Source organism: Oryctolagus cuniculus, chromosome 4 (assembly GCF_964237555.1).
Source record: "Oryctolagus cuniculus chromosome 4, mOryCun1.1, whole genome shotgun sequence".
Classification (NCBI taxonomy): domain Eukaryota; kingdom Metazoa; phylum Chordata; class Mammalia; order Lagomorpha; family Leporidae; genus Oryctolagus; species Oryctolagus cuniculus.
Window position 1 is genome coordinate 163,450,969 of NC_091435.1, and position 21,074 is coordinate 163,472,042.

Sequence of the window (21,074 nt, forward strand, 5' to 3'; positions counted from 1 at the left end):
AAATTCAACAAAACTGAATTAAAAATACGAAAGATCAGCAAAATGAAGAGCTAGTTTTTTAAAAAAAGAACAAGATTGACACACCATTGCCCAACTAATCAAAAAACTAGAAGAGAGGGCCCAAATCAATATAAAATTAGACATGAAAAGGGAAATGTAGCAACAGATACCACAGAAATAAAAATAATTATCAGAAATTACTACAAAGAGCTGGATGCCAACAAACTGGGAAACCTAGTAGTATTGGATAGATTCCTGGACATATAACAACCTACATAAATTGAGCCATGAAGACATAGAACACCAAGACCCATAACCAACTCAGAAATTGAATCAGTAATAAAGCCCTCACAACAAAGAAAAGCCCAGGACCACATGGCTTTACTGCTGAATTCTATCAGACATTTAAAGAAGAACTAACTCTGCTTCTTCTCAAGCTATTCAGAACAATTGAAAGAGAGAGAATCCTCCCAAATTCTTTCTATTAAGCCAGCATCACCTTAATTTCTAAAGCTGAATAAGATGCAACAGAGAAAGAGAATTATAGACCAATTTCCCTGATGAAGATAGATACACACACATACACACACAAAAAAGACTATTCACCCAGACAAAGCAGGATTTATCCGTGGTATGCAAGGATGGTTCAACAACCAATTAATGTGATACACCACATTAACAAACTGCGGAACAAAAACCATATGATTATCTCAATAGATGCAGAGAAAGCATTTGATAAAATACAACACCCTTTCATGATGAAAAAATCTAAGCAAACTGAGTATAGAAGGAACATTCCTCAACAGAATCAAGGCAGTTTATGACAATTGCATAGCCAGCATCCTTGAATGGGGAAAAATTGAAAGCATTCCCACTGACATCTGAAATCAGAGAAGGATTTCCACTCTCGCCATTGCTATTCACTATAGTCCAGGAAGTTTTAGCCAGAGCCATTAGACAAGAAGAAAAAATCAAAGGGATTCAAATTGGAAATGCGTAAGTCAAACTATCCCTGTTTGCAGATTACATGATTCTATATATAGGGGATCCAAAAAATTCACCAAGAGACTATTAGAACTCATACAACAGTTTGGTAAAGTAGCACGATATACAATCAATATACAAAAATCAGCAGCCTTTGTATACACAGATAATGCCACGGCTGCAAGAAAACTCCTAAGATTTATCCCATTCACAATAGCTACAAAAAAATCAAATACATTGTAATAATTTTAACCAAGGATGTCAAAGATCTTTACATGAGAATTACAAAATATTAAAGAAAGAAATACAAGAAGATACAAAAATATGGTAAAATCTTCCACATTCATGGGTTGGAAGAATCAATATGAATCAAAATGTCCATACTACTGAAAGCAATTAACAGATTCAATGTGATACCATCAAAATACCAAAAACATTCTTCTCATTGTCTAGAAAAAATGATCCCAAAATTCATATGGGAACACAAGAGACCTTGGATAGCTAGAGTAATTTTATACAACAAAAACAAAGCCTGAGTCATCACAATACCAGATTTCAAGATATGCTACAAGGCAGTTATAATCCAAATAGCCTGGTATTGGTACAAAAACAGATGCATAGACGATCACATCAGAATAGAAACACCAGAAATCAATACAAGCATCTACAACCAAATTATATTAAACCAAGGAGCTAAAACCAATTCCTTGGACCAAGGACAGTCTCTTCAACAAGTGATGCTGGGAAAACTGGATTTTCACATGCAGGAATATAAAGCAGGACCCCCACCTTACACCTTAAACAAAAATCCATTAAAAATTGGTTTAAAAACCTAAATTTACAACCTGATACCATCAAATTACTAGAGAACATTGGAGAAAACCTGCAAGATGTTGGCACAGGCAAAGAGTTCTTGAAAAATACCCCAGAGGCACAGGCAATCAAAGACAAAATCAACAAATGGGATTACATCAAATTGAGCTCCTTCTGTACTGCAAAAGAAACACTCAGGAAATTGATGAGGCATCCGACAAAATGAGATGTAACTGATAAAGGATTAATACCAGAATATATAAAGAGATCAAGTAACTCCACAACAACAAAACAAACAACCCAGTTAAGAAATGGGCCAAGGACTTTAACAGCCAACAAACACATGAAAAAATGTTCAGCATCACTAGCCATCAGGGAAATGCAAATCAAAACCACAATGAGGTTTCACTTCACCCCAATTAGAGGTTAGAATGGTTTTCATACAGAAATCAACAAACAACAGATGCTGGTGAGGATGTGGGGGAAAAGGTACCATAATCCACTGCTGGTGGGAATGTAAACTGGCAAAACCACTATGGAAATCAGTTTGGAGATACTTCAGAAATCTGAATATAGATCTACCATATGACCCAGCCATCCCACACGTGGGAATTTACCCAAGGGAAATGAAATCAGTAAATAAAAGATTTATCTGCACTCCTATGTTTATTGTAGCTCAATTCACAATAGCTAAGACATGGAATCAACCTAAATGCTCCTCAACTGAAGACTGGATAAAGAAATTATAGGATACGTACTCTATGGAATACTACACAGCAGTAAAAAAAATGAAATTCAGTTATTTGCAACAAAATGGATAAATATAAAAAATCATACTGAGTGAAATAAGCCAGTCCCCAAGGGACAAACACTGTATATTCATTCTCCCTGATCTGTGAAACTAGTAGAGGGCCTAAAAGGAAATCTGTACAAATGAACTTGACACTTTGAGAAACAATTGCTTGAACAGCCCTCGTCTTGACTGTCAAGGAACAGTTTTTTTTTCTTAATGGAGAATGGGAAAGGGAGGAGGAAGTGGAGTGGAAAGGAGCGTGGGAGGGGAGGTATGATGGGAAGAATCACTATATTCCTAAAGTTGTACTTATGAGATTTGTATCATTGAATAAGTGGTTTCTTTGGGAAAAATTATTAGTTTCTCTTAATCTCTTCAGTTTTTTATTCCTATCTTTAAAAATCAATTTTGGGGCCATGATTTTGGTGCAGCGGTTTAAGCCACCAATTGCAATGCTTGCATGTCATATCAGAGTGCTTGTTGGAGTGTGGTATGCTCAGCTTTCAGTCCAGCTTCCTACTAATTCACTAGGGAAATCAGTGGATTATGGCCCAAATATTTGAGCCCCTTTTTCCCATGTGGGAGACCCAGATGGTGCTTCTGGTTCCTGGTTTCAGCCTGGCCCAGCCCCTGGCTGTTGCAGGTTTTGGAGAGTGAACCAGCCAAGGGATGATCTCCCTTACTCTATTTCCCTCTCTCTGACACTCTACTTTTCAAATAAATCTTGAAAAAATGTTAAGTGCCTACCATTTCAAAAATAGCGTGTTACAACCAGCAGATTTTTTGTAAACCTTACGGTAAACATAAATCAAGAATCCATAAGAGACTTGCCAAAATTAACAAGCATGGGCTAGAAAAAAGTCAATAAAGCACAATTGAAGATTATAAGAGAGGGAAAAAGAAACTACAGTAAGACTAGAGAAGTATCAAAATTATAGTAATAAGACCTTATCTGCCAATCATTACCTTAATAAAATATACTGAAGTCTCCAATTAAAAGTCAAAGAATGACCAGGGCAGGCATTTGGCACAACAGTTAAGACACTGAGATGCATGCATCCCATACTGAAGTGCCTAGAATCAGGTTCTACCTCAGCCTCTGATTCAGCTTCCTGATAATGTGTATTTGGGAGATAGTAAGTGATGGCTTAAGTACTTGGATCCATATCATACACATGGGAACTTAAATTGGGTTCTAGGCTCCTGGCTTCTGCCTGGTCTAACCTTGGCTGTTGCAAGTATTGGGGGAAGGAATCATTCATTGAAGATGTTTCTCTCTGTTACTCTGCCTTTCAAATAAAATGAAAATAATTTAAAAAAATAAATTTTTAAAGACACAAAGCATCCAAATGAATTACAAAATAAGACTCAACTCTAAGCTTCTTACAAGAATCTAACCACCTCTAAGGATACACATAAGATGAAAGTAAAAGGATAGAATAAGATATTCCATGCAAAGGAACCCAAAAAACAAGAGTATCCATCCTTTTTAAAATTTTAATGTAAAGAGAACAGATTTAATGTCGTTAAATTCTAAGAATATAATACTTCCCATCATCTTCCTCACTTCTTTCTTTCATCTTTTAATTTTTGAGATAACTTTTTTTTATTTTTTTTATTTTTTGACAGGCAGAGTGGACAGTGAGAGAGAGAGACAGAGAGAAAGGTCTTCCTTTGCCGTTGGTTCACCCTCCAATGGCCGCCACGGCCGGCGCACCGCACTGATCCGATGGCAGGAGCCAGGAGCCAGGTGCTTTTCCTGGTCTCCCATGGGGTGCAGGGCCCAAGCACCTGGGCCATCCTCCACTGCACTCCCTGGCCACAGCAGAGAGCTGGCCTGGAAGAGGGGCAACCGGGACAGAATCCGGCTTCCCGATCGGGACTAGAACCCGGGGTGCCGGCGCCGCTAGGCGGAGGATTAGCCTAGTGAGCCGCGGCGCAGGCCCGAGATAACATATTTTTAATTTTCATTATACTCAAAGACTTTTAAATAAAGAGTTCAACAAGTAAAAAGTAAAAAGACCATAGTTCATCATAAATATAGGCAGAGGCTGCAAGTAATAATCAAGTGAAAAGATGTCCAGAGTAGCCATTCTGGTAAAATAGATTCAAAGTCAAAAACATATAGAAGAATGAAATTACACCTCTATCTCACTACGTACTAAATCAGCTTAAAGAGACCTAAACCTTTGAGACCATTAAAAGAAGATATAGAGAAAACACTTTCAGACACTGGAATGGCAAGGATTTACTGGAAGAGATCCCAAAGTCTCAGGAAATAATAACAAAAATACACCAATGGGATTTCATCAAACTAAAGAGGAAAGAAAAGTATACAATCAACAGAGCTATGAGAAAGCCTATACAGTGGGAAAAATATTTGCAAGCAAATATCAGACAATAGATTAACATCCAGGAAATATAAGGACCTCAACTCAATAGTAAAAACAATCTACTTTGAAAATGGGTAGTAGATCTGAACAGATATATCCCAAGAAAAGACATATAAATGGCAACAGGTATGTGAAAAAATGCTCAACATTACTAATCATTGGTGAAATGCAATTGAAAGTTACAATGAGATCCAATTATACTGCTATTATCAAAAGTATACCTCAGTCTAGTTAGATGGGCTATTGTCAAAAAGACAAAAGACAACACACGTTAATGAGAATGTGGGGGGAAAGGAACCCTTGTACACTTTTGGTAGGAATGAAAATTCAAATAGACACTGAGGAAACAGTATGGAAGTTCCTCCACTAACTACTGCATATAGTTCTACATAAAGTAGATCTAGCAATCCCACTACTGAGTATCTGTTCAAGGGAAATGAAATCAGTCTGTCAAAGAGACATCTGCACTCCTACGTTTCCTGCAGCACTATTCGCAATAGTGAAGAAATGAAACAACCCTAGTGTCCATCCACTGATGAAAGCTTTGATAAAGAACATGTGGTACAGGTGTACCCAATGGAATACTACTCAACTATGAAAAAGGATGGAATGTTGTCATTTATGGCATGAAACTGTAAGTTATGTTAACCGAAATAAGCATAGGCATCACAAAATTTCACTCAAATATGAAATCTAAAAAAAAAAACACAGCAGTGACATAATGGAAGTTAAAAGTATAATGACGGTTACCAGAGGTTAGGGAGGGAAAGGGAGAGAAGGGTAGGAAGGATGGGGAAAGTTTGATTAATAGGTACTAAGTTATAACTAGATATGAGTTAAGAAGTTCTGAACTTCTATTGCACATTAATAGCTGACTAGAGTTAGTGTACTATACATATATATATATATGTATATTAAAAAAGACTAGAAGATAGTATTTTGGATGTTTTCACCATATAGAAATGTTAATCATTGAGAATATATTTATCCTGATTCGGTATTATACAATATATACATATATCAAAACATCATATGGTATGCCATACAAATGTATAAGTTTTACATTTGCTTAAAATAATTTTAATTTTATTTTGTTTAAAATAGTTTTATCATTACCACAAAACAATCATGAGGTGAAGAAAATGTTAATTAGGTTGATTGAATCTTATAGATATTTCCCTCAGAAACCTTTTATTTAAGAAATACAAACTTCATGTATTTCATAAGTGCTTTAGGAACATAGTGATTCTTCTCAACATATTTGCCCTCCAAACCTTCTTCCTCCTCTCTCTCCTATTCACATTCTTATTTTTTACTAAGATCTATTTTCAATTAACCTTATACACATAAGATTAAAGAATCAAACAAACAGTATGAAAAAAAACCTTTGTTCTACAACAGTCGAGACAAGGGTTGTTCGAAGTCATTTCATCTCAAAGTGTCGATTTCACTTCCACAGATTACCTTTTAGTTGCTCTATTAGTTCTCAGATCAGTGAGAACATATAGCATTTGTACTTTTGGGACTGGCTTATTTTGCTAAGTACGATGTTTTTCGGTTGCACCCATTTTGAAGCAAAGGACAGGATTTCACTTTTTTTTTACCACTGTATAGTATTCCCTGGTATAAATATTCTATAATTTCTTTATCCAGTCTTCAGTTGATGAACCTTTGCATGGATTCCATGTCTTAGCTATTGTGAATTTAGCTGCAATAAACATGGGGGTACAGACCATTCTTTCATATGCTGAATTCATTTCCCTGGGGTAAATTTCCAGGAGCAGGATGGCTCCTGGATATAGAAACATATATATATATATATATATATATATATATATATATATATGGTCTATATTCAGATTTCTGAGATATCTCAATACTGTCTTTCACAGTGGCTTTACCAGTTTACATTCCCACCTACAGTGGATTAGAGTACCTTTTTCCCCACGCCCTTGCCAGCATTTGTTGTTTGTTGATTTCTTATGAAAGCTATTCTAACAAAGGTGAGGTGACACCTCATTGTGGTTTTGATTTGCATTTCCCTGGTGGCTAGTGGTTTTGAGCAGTTTTTCATGTGTCTGTTGGCCATTTGGAGTTCTTTTGAAAAGTGCCTGTTTAAGTCCTTGGCCCATTTCTTAACTGAATTGTTTGTTTTCTTGCTGAGTTTCTTGAGCTCTTTGTATATTCTGGTTATTAATCATTTATCAGTTGCATAGTTTGAAAATAATTTCTCCCATTCTGTCAGTTGCCTCTTCACTTTGCTGAGTGTTTCTTTTACAGTGAAGAAGCTTCTCAATTTCATACAATCTCATTTGTCAATTTTTACTTTGATTGCCTGTGCCTCTGGTATCTTTTGCTAGAATATTTGCCTAAGCCACAATGTATTTCAGGGTTTCCACAATGTTTTCTAATAATTTGATGGTATTAGGTCATAGATTTAAGTCTTTAATCCATTTTGATTGGATTTTTGTGTAAGGTGTAAGGAGTAGGGATTTAGTTTCATACTTCAGCATGTGGAGATTCAGTTTTCCCAGCACTACTGTTGAAGAGACTGTCCTGGCTCCAGGGATTGATTTTAACTCCTTTGTCAAAGACAAGTTGATTGTGGATGCCTAGGTTGAATTCTGGCAGTTCTATTCTTTTCTATTGGTCTATCCATCTGTTTTTGTATGACTACCAGGCTTTTTGATTATAACTGCCCTGGAGTACATCTTGAAATTTGGTATTGTGATGTCTCTGGCTTTGTTTTTGTTGTATAAGGCTGCTTTAGCTATTTGAAGTCTACTGTATTTCCATATGAATTTCAGCATCATGTTTTCTATATCTGAGAAAAATGTCCTTGGTATTTTGACTGGTATTGTTTTGAATCTGTAAATTGCTTTTGGTAGTATGGACATTTTGATGATACTGATTCTTCTAATCCACATAAATGGAATATTTTCCCATTTTTTGTGTCTTCTTCTATTTCTTTCTTTAATGTTTTATAATTCTCATTGTAGAGGTCTTTGACATACTTGGTTAAATTTAGTTCAAGGGCATTTGACTATTTTGTAGCTATTGTGAATGGAATTGATCTTAGAAGTTCATTCTCTGCCATGGCATTACCTGTGTATACAAAAGCTATTGATTTTTGTGTGTTGATTTTATATCCTGCCACTTTACCAAACTCTTTTATGAGTTTCAATAGTCTCTTAGTTGAGTCTTTTGGGTCCCCATATATAGAATCTTGTCATCAGCAAATAGGGATAGTTTGACTTTTTCCACCCCAATTTGTATCCTTTTGAGTTCTTTTTCTTGCATGACAGTTCAGGCTAAAATTCCCAGGACTATATTGAATAGCAATGGTGAGAGTGGGCATCCTTAACTGGTTCTAGATCTTAGAGGTAATGCTTCTAATTTTTCCCCATTCAATAGGATGCTGGCTGTGTGATTGTTATTGCCATGTTTGTGTTGAGAGCTGTTCCTTCTGTATCCAAATTGCTTAGAGTTTTCATCATGAAAGGGTGTTGTATTTTATCAGATGCTTTCTTTGCATCTATTGAGATAATCATATGGTTTCTATTCAGCAGTTTGTTAACGTGAGTGATATAACACATTGTTTGATTTGCAAATTTTCAACAATCCCCACAAACCAAGGATAAATTCCATTTCTTCCTGGAGAATGATCTTTCTGAAGTGTTATTGTTGGATCAATAGGCTAGTATTTTGTTGAGAAATTCTGCATCTACGTTCATCAGGGAAATTGGTCGGTAGTTCTCTTTATTTGTACATCATTTTCAGGTTTAGGAATTAAGGTGATGCTGGATTCATTGAAGGAGTGGAAGGATTCCCTCCCTTTCAATTGTTTTGAATAGTTTGAGAAGAATTGGAGTTAGTTCTTGAAATGTCTGGTAGAATTCAGCAGGGAAGCCATCTGGTCCTCGGCTTTTTTTTGTTGTTGAGAGGGTCTTTAATACTGATTCAATTCTGCCCTGGTTATTGTTCAGTTTAGTTTTTCTTTGTGATCAAGGTTCAATTTAGGTAATTTCATGTGTCCAGGAATCAATCTATCCATTACTTTTAGGTTTCCCAATTTGTTGGCATACAGTTCTTTGTAGTAATTTCTGATGATTTTGCTTCTGTGGCATCTGTTGTTACATTTACTTTTTCTTCTCTAATTTTCTTGATTTGAGTCTTCTTCCTCTTTTCAGTTGTGCCAATGGTGTGTCAATATGTTGATTTTTTTTTCAAAAAACCAGCTCTTCATTTTGCTGATCTTTTGTAGTTTTTTGTTTCAATTTACTGACTTCTTTTCTAATTTTAATTATTATTACTTCCTAATACTTTTTGGTTTGGTTTCCTGTTATTTTTCTTGAGATACATTGATAGTTCATTTATTTGGTGCCTTTCCAATTTCTTGATGTAGGCACCAATTGTTATAAACTTGCCTCTTAACACTGATTTTGCTGTATCCCATAAGTTTTGATATGTTGTATTGTGGTCTTTATTAATTTCTTGAAATTTTTTGATCTCTTTTGACATCCTCTATGACCCACTATTCATTCAGGAGCATGTTGTTCCATCTCCATGTGTTTGCATATGATCTAGAGATTCTTGAGCTGTTGATTTCCAGCTTCATTCCACTATGGTCAGAAAAGGCACATGGTATGAGTTTGATTTTTTGAATTTGCTGAGACTTGTTTTATGGTATAGCGTGTGGTCTATCGTAGAGACAGTTCCATGCACAGGTAAGGATAATGTGTATTCTTCAACTGTAGAGTGAAAAGTTCTGCAAATATTCATTAGATCTATTTGGCTTATGTTATTCATTAACTCTGTTGTTCCTTGCTTATTTTCTGTCTGGTTGATCCGTCCATTGCCAAAACTGGGGTATTGAAATCCCCCATCACAACTGTATTGGAGTCTATGTTTTCCTTTAGATCCATTAACATTTCTTTTAAATAGCCAGGTGCCCTGTAATTGGGTGCATATGCATTTATTATAGTCATATCTTCCTATTGAATTGACCCCTTAATCATTATATAGTGTCCCCTTCTTAGTCTCTTCTAACAGTTTTTGCATTAAAGTCTATTTTGTCTGATATTAGGATGGCTACACCAGCTCTTTTTTCGTTTCTGTTAGCATGGGATATCTTTTTTCTATCCTTTCACTTTCAGTCTGCATGTATCTTTGTTGCTGAGATGTGTTTCTTGTAGGCAGCAAATAGATGAGTTTTGTTTTTCAATCCATTTAGCCAGTCTGTATCTTTTAACTAGAGAGTTGAAGCCATTTACATTCAATGTGACTACTGATAAGTAATGACTTGGCCCTGCTATGCCACAGTCTTCATGTTTCCCCAATCACAAATCCAAATATTTTATCTAGAAGAGAGGAATTTACAGATAGAAAAAAATAGGACAGGACATTGGAAATAGTGCTGTCTCTAAAACTCTGGAACATCTAGTTACCTTTTTTTAATGAATAATCCTATTGCTTACTCTGAATTTCCTTTGCACTTTTACTGGGAGACTTTTGCTTCACCTTCTTTAACAGTGATGACCATGTTTCTGTGTTTCTGTGTGTAGCATACCCTTATGTGTATTTTGTAAGGCTGGAAAAGTGGTGACAAATTCTTCTAATTTCAGTTTCTAATGGAAGGTCTTTATTTCACCTTCATTCATAAATGACAGCTATATAGGGTATAGTATTCTGGGTTGACAGTTTTGTTATCTTAAGACATGGAATATATCTTACCATTTTCTCCTAATATATACAGACATAAAAGCATCCCAATGTTCTCCATAAATGTAAAGATTTTTATTTATAATTAACTATGAATTAAAAGCAAATTTTTAAATGAGGAATTAATTAGAAATGAAAATTAGTTATTTGCTCAAACAAGTGTAAGTCTTTTTTCCAATGAAAACATGCTAAACAAGCAAAAAATGTTATAACATGTAACAAAATACATTGAAATCTGTCATAATAATCTTAAAGCCCTTACCAAAATAGCTACAAGTTACCACATGCAAATTTAGCCTCTTTCCTCTTCTTATCGACCTTTCCCTCATCATTACCACAGTTATGTAACAGTACATTCATTTCAAAATAATCAATAATGACTAGAATTTTCCACACATCTATACACATGAACTCTTTTCTCCTGTACAGTCTTCATGTTTCCCCAATCACAAATCCAAATATTTTATCTAGAAGAGAGGAATTTACAGAAAGAAAAAAATAGGACAGGACATTGGAAATAGTGCTGTCTCTAAAACTCTGGAACATCTAGTTACCATTTTGGTGGACCAATTAATTTTGGAAAAGACAAACAATGTAGCTAAATCTTTGGGGTTCCACCTAAAGCCTTAGACTGTTTTAAACTTTATTTTTTACATTTTTCATAGGATAGTCACTGAAGAGAGAATATAAGCACATTTGGTTTATTTCAGGGTATTTCCATCCAATCTTCAATGTTCAGTAAACTTATTCTTGTTAAGAATTTATTTTTCTCCCTATCCCCTATATTAACTTCTATTTCCTTTCAGTTTCATGTTTGTTGAATGTATTTGGTCATATCTTTTCTTATAATCTTTAAATTTTATCTAAATATGCTTTCTTGCCCATGGTCAGTATGACTATTTACTGCTTCAACACTAACATGTGGACTGAATGCAAACAGCACAATTTTTCATGTTTTAAAAAATTAAAACATTTATTTTAGTGTATTTAATATCATGCATCCCTTTTCATTAATGTAAATAAAACCATACAAAAATTAATGTACACCAAGAATAATTTCTTCAACAGGCATCTCAGTTTTAATAGCAAAAAAAGAATCCTAAAAGGTCACTTTCATTATTCATGTGGTTATTTAGCTATCTCCATATTAGTTACCTCAACTCTAGTTAGGACATTCATTTCCTGGTAGAAATACTGAAAGTATTCATTTGACAGAAAAAGAGATGTGAAATCACAGTGCCAGTTGGCCTTTAGGTTCTGTCAGAGAGACAGACACGCCTGTCCTTGTTAGCATTGCACCTGGGAAAGAAACCACTGGTTTATGTAGATGGTGATATTTGCTTGACTCAAATGTGATTGCCAAATTACTACCTCCCAGAATCCCACAAATGGCAAACTGTAATGTTAAATAAAGAAAGCTTACTGAATGTAGATTCTTTCAAAGGGCTTGAACTGGAGCTACTGGAGTTATCTGAAACATCCAACTCATCATCCAGCTCTGAATAAATATCTGCATAGTAATAAAAATAAATAGAAAGAGAAAATGAACCTCAAAGCAGAAAGGAGCCAAGAATTCATTCGCGTTGACACTCTCTCCCTAGAAGTACCTTTCTCAATAGTTTCCAGGTTGAAGGTATCATCAGACAAGATGTCCTCACAGGCCCTGTCTTCATCCTTACCACAGGGGGCGTGGAAGCCTTCGGAGGGCAAGTCTACACTTTCTGAAAGTTCACTTTTCAGGCTGGCTGCTCCGCTGCTGCTGCTACTCAAGCTTGCCTTCTCAAAGGTATCCTGGAAAGAGAATTCAATTTTTCATAGCCTCTTCTTTTTTCCTTCATTCTGCTGGATTCAAAGTTCGTTAAAATATATATTGAGATGCTTTAACTATCATGATGAGGAAAGCCTCATATTTTATGCAGAAGTAGCCACAGTAGTTCTACTTGTACACCTGCTAAGGAACTCATTCAGTCCATAAACATAAAACAGTGGGTCTACAAAATACCATTGAAAGAAAAGCATGCGTATGGTAAAAGCACTCAGTAGCAAAGGTCTAGGTGGTTGGGTGAAAAAAATTGTACCTCTAAGCAGCAGTTTTTCTCCTTTAAAGATTTTTCTACAATATTGGCTATCAAGTTCTCTCAGTACCATAGCAGAAAAGGAAAGCTTATTTTCCTCAAAGCTCCAGGGAAATTAGTAGCAGACAAACCAGGCCATGGGGAGGAAGAGGACTGATCCCCTAAAAGACAAATGCTATAGCAAAGAAGACTTCAAACCACTTAGGTCCTTACACACTGCCTGGCTAGAAAATTTTCAGGACTAGTCATGGGCTCTCATCAAATCCTCCAAAATTGATAAGAGCATTTCCATTATGATAGCACCCCCCCCCAGGTCATCAATCTGGCCATGTGAGTCCACATTTCCCTAAATGGTATTATAAAAAACTGTAAAAATTATGTCTAAGGTTCAATTTTTAAAAAAAGAAAAAAATTAATGCCATTCAGTGCTTAATTACTCTTATCCTTCTAAAAAAAAAAAAAAGGACAGTGGCAGGGCCGGTGTTATGGCATAACAGAGGTTAAGACACTCAGCCTGCAACGCCGGCATCCCATATGGGACCCAGTTTGTCTTCCTGCTGTTCCATTTCTAATCTAACTCCCTGCTAATGACCTGGGAAAAGCAGTGACAGATGGTCCAAGTCCTTGAGCCCCTGCACCCATATGGGAATCCTGGAGTAAGCTCCTGGATCTTCCTGTTTCCCTGCCTGGCCCAGTGCTGGTCTTTTTGGCCATCTGGGGAGTGAACTAGTAGATGGAAGATCCATTGTCTCTATCTCTCCCTCTCTCTCTCTGTAATTCTTTCAAATAAATAAGTAAATAAATAAATAAATCTTTTTTAGAATAAAAGAAAGAAGAAAAAGACAGTGGGTAAGGACTACATACAAGTCAGGAAAAAAAAGTAACCCATGTTTCTTTCTTTAAAGGCTTATTAATTAATTATTTATTTGTATTTATCTGAAAGGCAGAGGAAAGCAGTCCTGCAACAGCCAGGGATGAGCCAAGTCACTGCAGGGAGCTGACAAATCTATCCAGGTCTCCCAAATAGATGGCAGAGACCCCAGTACTTGAGTCGTCATCTGCTGCCTTCCAGAGTGGCCATTAGCAGAAAGCTGGACCAGAAGTGCAAGTGGGACTCGAATCAGGCACTCTGACACACTAAGCAGCAGCTCTGTTGTGGCTCATCCTGCTGTACCACAGTTCTACTCTTCTTGTTGTTTTATTTTGTTTTCTTTTGCTCAAGTAAATCTCAATAACTAAATCATTCACGGTGTGGAACCAGCGTGAGCAGCTTCTGGGGTAGTGTGGCTACACAGTGCTGACAAACCTAAGGAACCAATCAGGAAAAAAGGAAAGGAAGAAAGACAAAGGAAGAAAGGCCATTGAAGGGGATGGGTTAGCATCTGGAGAGTGTGAGAATAAAGCAAAACTATCTGTTCATTCATTGAAGGGCAAGTTGTGCCAGACACAGTAGAGCCACAAATCATCTACCCTTTCCTGACTAAAAGGCTACAATAGTGAATGAAGGCCAATTTCAGAGACCAGACTCTGTTTATTTATTTAAAATATATTCTTGATCATTAAAGTGATAGCCACAGCTACAAGGGACAGGTTCCTAAACTTCACGGTGGTAGAATTTGCAGATGAATACCTAAAGCCTTATGTAGTCAGAAGCAAACCTCTGAAGGCTTTCATATGCTTATGTTCTCTAAAGAAGGAGGAAAAAAGAACATCAAAAACATTTTCTACATTGCACACTGTCTAATCAATTTCTATTTAACACCTCTTTTTGCTCTGAATCTTTTGGAGCACTTGAATTATAATTTTCTGTGGCCAGTCCTCCATCTAACACCCCACATCTGTTGATCTGACTCAGAATTGTGGATTCCTGCTTCCTGAGTTGGGAAATGCTTTGAAAACCATTTGGCAGAGCAAAATGTGTGCTGCTCATTTTCCCAATGCCTATGGCAAGTAAGAGACTTTGGATGCCAGCCTCAGTTCTGAACATACCTAGCCCCTAACACCAAACCTAGGAGGTCCTTCCAAGGCCCAAAACCTCAGTGCAAAACCTACTCAAGCTCTTCCATACCCTCCTTATTTTCATCTGTGTCAACCCAGAGAATACTGCTACCTCTAACCTCAACTGAAGTCACTGGAAGCCTTATAGAAGAGCAGGCATTTGGTGCCACAGCTAAGATGCCTCTTGGGATGTCCACATCACCTAATCACCCATCTCAGTGCCTGGTTTTGAGTCCTAGCTTCACTCCTAATTCCAGCTTCCTGCTAATGTACACCCTGTGAGGGAACAGGTGATGCCTCAAATTCGTGGGTACCTGCCACCCAACTGGGTGACCTGGATTGAATTCTCAGTTCCTGGCTCTGTCCCATGCCAACCCTGACTACTGCAAGTACTTTGGGGGTGAACCAGCAGATGGAAGATCTTTCTGTTTGTCCATCTCTGTCTCTCTCTACTTCACAAATCAATAAATAAGAAATAAATTTTACATAGAAATAAACACCCAAGGCCTCACCTTTTTATGACCTGTTTTCATTCTAAATAAGCTACCTCCTAGGTTGGCGCTGTGGCTCAATAGGTTAATCCTCCATCTGCGGCACCAGCACACCAGGTTCTAGTCCCCGTCGGGGTGCCGGATTCTGTCCTGGTTGCCCCTCTTCCAGGCCAGCTCTCTGCTGTGGCCTGGGAGTGCAGTGGAGGATGGCCCAAGTGCTTGGGCCCTGCACCCGCAGGGGAGACCAGGAGAAGCACCTGGCTCCTGGCTTTGGATCAGCGCGATGCGCCGGCTGCAGTGGCCATTGGAGGGTGAACCAATGGTAAAGGAAGACCTTTCTCTCTCTCTCTCTCTCTCTCTCTCTCTCTCACTGTACACTCTGCCTGTCAAAAAAAAAATAAGCTACCTCCTGTCCTATGCTACAGACCACAGTTGGCATTTACAACCCTCTGAGAACTGTACATCCAAGAAATGTCAATGCTATTAATGCTGACAAAGCTGAGAGGGAATTTTTGAACTGAGATATTTTATTACATTAATGCAATTGGATGCAGGGATTCATTTATCTCTAATACCAGCAAAACATCATGGCAAAGACATTTTTCTTTGAGCAAATGAATAGTGGGGAGATGCTGTGAGTATTGAGATAGGCGATTTCAGACTTAGGAAGGCTTGACTTGCAATCAGTATCCAAGAAATAGTTGGGTTGTAGATCAACAGTCACTTGCAGCTGCCAACACTACATCCATAGGTAGATGAATGTTTGCAATTCTGATAAAGAGGAAGTCATAACCTGAGAAATCCTTCTCAAATTCTACAAACACAGAAGCTGTGCTAATATAGAATGTGCAACTTGTTTTGGTTTAAGACCTGGATTTCTAGAATAATCTCTTAACAGCAGTTTTCACTTCAAAAAACCATATAAACCATATACTAACAGTAGGCCTGTTTTTTCTAGTGTGATTTATGAAGTTTTTCACTGTAAATATTTGAGTAGCCAATTCTTTATTCAAATAATTTCTTATAGAACTTGGAGCTATTTTAGTTCCTTTTAAATTTTTCTGTTCCTTGCACCATGTCTGACATATAGCAAATGCTCAATAAGTAGCTGCTATGTTGGGATCACAGGGAGAGTAAGGCCGGGAAATCAGGTGAAGTGCCCTATGGAACAAGCAGGTTTTGTAACTGCTGTGTTTTTTATCTTGCCTCTTTATCCAGCAGCTACATTGTCAAGTTCCTCAAAGAGCTGAAGGGACTATTTGCACCTGTGAATCGGAATAGACCTTTTCTCTTCTTTCCCTTTGTGCTTAAAGGAAGTTGTAAAGTTCATCCAAGAGTTGACCAGTCCAGCAGCAAGCACGTGCCTTTATAATCTAGAAGGCATTGGCCAAAGGCAAAGGATGTGGGCTATTTTTGCTCTAGTTGTTGAGGTCATGAAGATGTCCTCAGAAGACCTTCAACAAGTACATAAACCTACAAAGTGAGTCAATTTTTTAACAGGTGCAGTTTGGGCAATGAAATTGGGCTACTAGCATCTTGTTTATTTTCTAACTCTTGAGATTTTGTGAGGAATAGGAGAGGAAATTAACTAGATTTTTTTTTTTTTTGGTATCTGTATCTTTTAGGAATGGAGGGACAAATTCTGTGTATCAATATGCAGAAAGTAGAATACAGTGCAAACCAGACAATAAAATTATCACTAATATGGAAATCACCACAATTATAGAAGATGCTTCCTGTCATAATGCTGGCATAGGCACAATCATGTTTAGCTCAGTTTTCTCATTATCACGTAATTTTTTTATGTGTATAGCAGTTCATAATACATTTTTCACTGAATAGCATTTCCAACAGTAACAGACTGACATTGCCCAAATTAACTATAACACTAGGGAAAGAATTAAAAAAGCCTATTTTATTAAAGTAGGGCAATTTAAAAAATTTCCCAGAATGTTGGTTTTATAAGGAGAGAGAGAGAGGAAGAAATTCAAGAAATAAATATCAAGCATAGCACTATAACTATATTCTACAGATGCTTTACTTTAGAACCATAAAAATTGCACCATTTCTATTGCGTTCTGGAGTATTTATATCCTACTAGTTATAACATTATTCAGTTTTTTTTTTCATTTGCTTAGTTAATAATGACCTTTAACAATATAAACTTAGGGCTGCCAGATGCTTGCAAGAAATTCATCTGACTACAGAGATCGTTTATCAGCAGCAAACCACATTCTACGCTTTTCATGGATGATAGCACAAATAAAGTTCAAAAGGAGACAGATCATTGACTGTGCAGTATTGTACATAAACTTAGTCCCTGAACTAAGAAAATCAGCCCATATGGTCATAAAACTGAATAGGCCATGTAGACTGAGCCATAGCTGAGGGCACTGCCCACTTCAGCAAGTGCAACAAGACTCTTCAGAACTCCCTCTGGGAGATTCGGCTTTGCCCAATCAGAGAGGTGGGCAGAGGATATAAACCTTGAGCCCAGTCCCTCCCTGTGATAGATGGAAATCCTGCAGATCCAGAGTCATCTGGATAAATACCACTGCCTAATTTCATTTGTGAATCCTGACACATTTTCCTTCCCTGTTACTCCACACATCACATAGGAGAACGGCAATTAAAACAAAAATTCTTTTTTAAATTTGAGAGGTATAAAGACAGTGTTCCCATTCACTGGTTCACTCCCCAAATGCCCATAATGGTTGGCCTTTAAATGCTTGGCTTTCAGAGCCAAGAACTGAATCCAGGTCTCCCATGTAGGTGGCATGGATCCAACTACTTGAACTTTCACCTGCTGCTTCTCAGGGTGTTGAGGAATCAAAGTCAGGAGTTGAATACAGGCTATGTAACATGGGGCACAGGAGTCTTAACCACTAGACCAAACACCTGCCCCAAGAGTTAAAACTAAACTAGAAAAATTGCTATGGGAACCCTACAAATAACTAAGTTTATTAGGATTATATAATATGGATTATGGGTAACATTCTTTTCAAGATTGGATGTTACTTATTCTTTCACCTTGGACTTTTTTTCTTCTTTTTTTAGGATTCATTCATTTATTTGAAAGTCAGAGTTACAGAGAGATGGAGAGACACAGAGAGAAAGATATTCAATACACTGGCCCATTCCCTAGACGGCCACAATGGCCAGGCCAGAGCTGGGCCAGGCTGAAGCCAGGAGCTTCCTCCAGGTCTCCCACATGGGTAGCAGGAGCCAAAGCACTTGGGCTATCTTCCACTGCTTTTCCCAGGTCACCAGCAAGGAGCTGGATCAGAAGTGGAGCAGTCAGGATTTGAACCAGCACCTGTATGGGATGCCAGCATTGCAGGTGGTGGCTTCACCCATTATACCACAATGCTGGAATCTCCTTTGAAGTTTTTAACAAAAATATTTATACAAAGCTAAAAATTTTATTATCATGCTATAGTTACAACCCATTATTATCATAATACTCTTTTAGTTAGAACTTCTTTAAAGTGCCAGAACATATCAATGACTTGTCACTAATTAAACAAATTAGGGTACAACTTGATCATTATAATTCAGTCTAACAATCAAGTATCAAATTGGCCATGGTTGAAAAGGTTTCACTGCAACCCCATAACTAACCTAATATTAGAAGTAGATGGGTTCTCTGCTATTCCTAATACAAGTACAGGTTTTCTAGAAGTAACAACGCTAATAAAATGATGAAAATGGCAATGTCATAATCTGAACGTATTATTTGCTAAAACACAGAAGATATGATCTACAACATTAGTGACCTCCACATTGTTCCAAGAGGGCAGTCTAAAGTGCAGAGAACTTAATATAATCTCCAAAAGCATTTCAAAAAAGGCCACGATTAGCTAATTCTACTTAACATTAAAAAAAATAAACCACATAGATCCATCAAGTCAATAAATTTTAATCAGCAATGTTTTAGGCATTAGAGAAAATGGCATTAGACATGAGTGGTATCAACACATATGAACCCCACAAGTTAAAACCTTAGTTACTGTTCCATTTTTAACACAAAATTTCACAAGGAAAAGCCTAGTTCTAGTTAAAATGTACACTTAAGGATATGATGTCAAAATACTAGGCTGATTAAGTGCCACCAGAGAAAAACTAAAATTTAAAGAAAAGAGTCACCATCTTTTTTTTTTCACTTGATCCATTATAATATCTTCTTAATCAATCAATCAATCTCCCTACTACCATTTTGGCATTCAGTGGTCTAAATTCCCATACAGCAGCCTGTTACATTTAAATCCTAATGTAACCCCATGGTTGGCTCAAAACTCACATCATTTGAGTCTATAACATGAACCAGAGCTTCCTCATCTTGCATTTGTCTACCCCCCGCTTCATGCACACTGGCCACTCAGACCTCATTTCTGCTTCTACCACAGGATCTTTGGACATACCATTTCCTCTGCCGTTGAGGGTGCCCATACAGATATCCCCAGGGCTCACTCTTTCAATGTATTAATGTCTCTTCTCAAATGCCACATATTTATAGATGCTTTCCTTCATATCCCTACTTAAAATAGTCAATCTCCCTGGATCTATCAATCACTTGCTAAACTTTGCCTTTTAAATTTTTTATCCAGAGTAATCAGTTATATTTTTCTTTCCCTCACTATAATGGAGAAAATCTTTGGTTCTTTTGTTTACTGTTATGTCAGGAAATTAGAATAGTCCCCAGGGGGGAATAAATGTTTGATAAATGTTGAATAAGTGAAATAAAAAATGATTATTATTAATGTAACAAAGATGTAGCAAAAGAGAGAAAGGAGGAAGAAGGGTGGGAGCATGAGGAGGAGGAAGGTTAAGGTGAGAAGAATCACTACATTCCTAAATATGTATATATGAAATGCATGAAATTTGCGTGCCTTGAGGGGGGGGGGCGGAGCCAAGATGGCGGAATAGTGAGGGCGCGCACCGATAGTCCGGGAAAATTTAGTTTAATAAAAGGGGAGTTACGGTAGCCTCAGAAAAAAGAACCAGGAAAATATTGCAGACAAAACTCTTCTGGATCCAGTGGGCGTGAATCGGAGGACCTACTGGGAGAACAAGGGCGCCCACCGCGTGCGAAAGCCGAACCGCAGGACCGAGCCGCGGGACTGAGCCGTGGAAGCCGAGCCGCGGGACTGAGCTGCGCAAGCTGCAGGGTCTGCGCGCAAGTGCTCGAAGGGGAGTGCAACAGCGGGGAGACTTGGGAAGTCCAGGGCTCCGAGTCCACACATCGGCGCTGGAAGGGGAGCAGACCTGCGTGGAGAGCGTGGGAGCCCACAGTTCGGGACATCAGCGGCAGACTCAACACACCAGCGCTGGAACGCGAGGTGAGCCGAACCTCAATAACCCGAGACACCGGCAGGCAAGCGGAGAGAGGAGCCTAGAGGGAACGACCCCCGGGGCAGGGGGGACTTCACCAAGCTAACTGGAAGAGAGAGAGAGGGAAAAAAAAAAAGGTGACTGGTATGGACACGGGTTTCTCTCTCTCCGCTCACCTCTCAAGGGCGAGCAAGACAAAGAGCAGGCGCCATCTTGGACATACGTCATAAGCAGAGCGACCTCAGGTCTGCACCGGCCCTGAGCCTAGCAGTAAAACCTGACTCTGGGTGGGGCGAATTAACAGGAGATTAGGACTTAGTAAATTTATGGTGCTACTGAACTGAGACTGTGAAAAAAGAGACGGTGGGGGAGAGAACTCACGGAATTCACGTGAGCACTCTCCAGAGACGCTACAATTCCGTAAGTTTGGCAACCCAGTGGGAGACTGAAGGAGAATTTGAGCCCACTCTAAGGG

At 37.9% G+C, this 21,074-nt stretch overlaps 1 protein-coding gene across 6 annotated transcripts in view; it reads right to left on the reverse strand.

The window, feature by feature from the left end:
• Positions 1-21,074, reverse strand: part of NEK10 (NIMA related kinase 10) — a 376,418-nt gene that overhangs the window by 91,220 nt on the left and 264,124 nt on the right. For all 6 annotated transcript variants that reach the window (XM_008266081.4, XM_008266080.4, XM_008266079.4 and 3 more), the window contains exons 27-28: positions 12,312-12,495; positions 12,128-12,214 (exon numbers count right to left, since the gene is read on the reverse strand). In XM_008266081.4, coding sequence (XP_008264303.2) covers positions 12,128-12,214; positions 12,312-12,495 — 271 coding nt within the window. The remainder of the gene's footprint in view (positions 1-12,127; positions 12,215-12,311; positions 12,496-21,074) is intronic.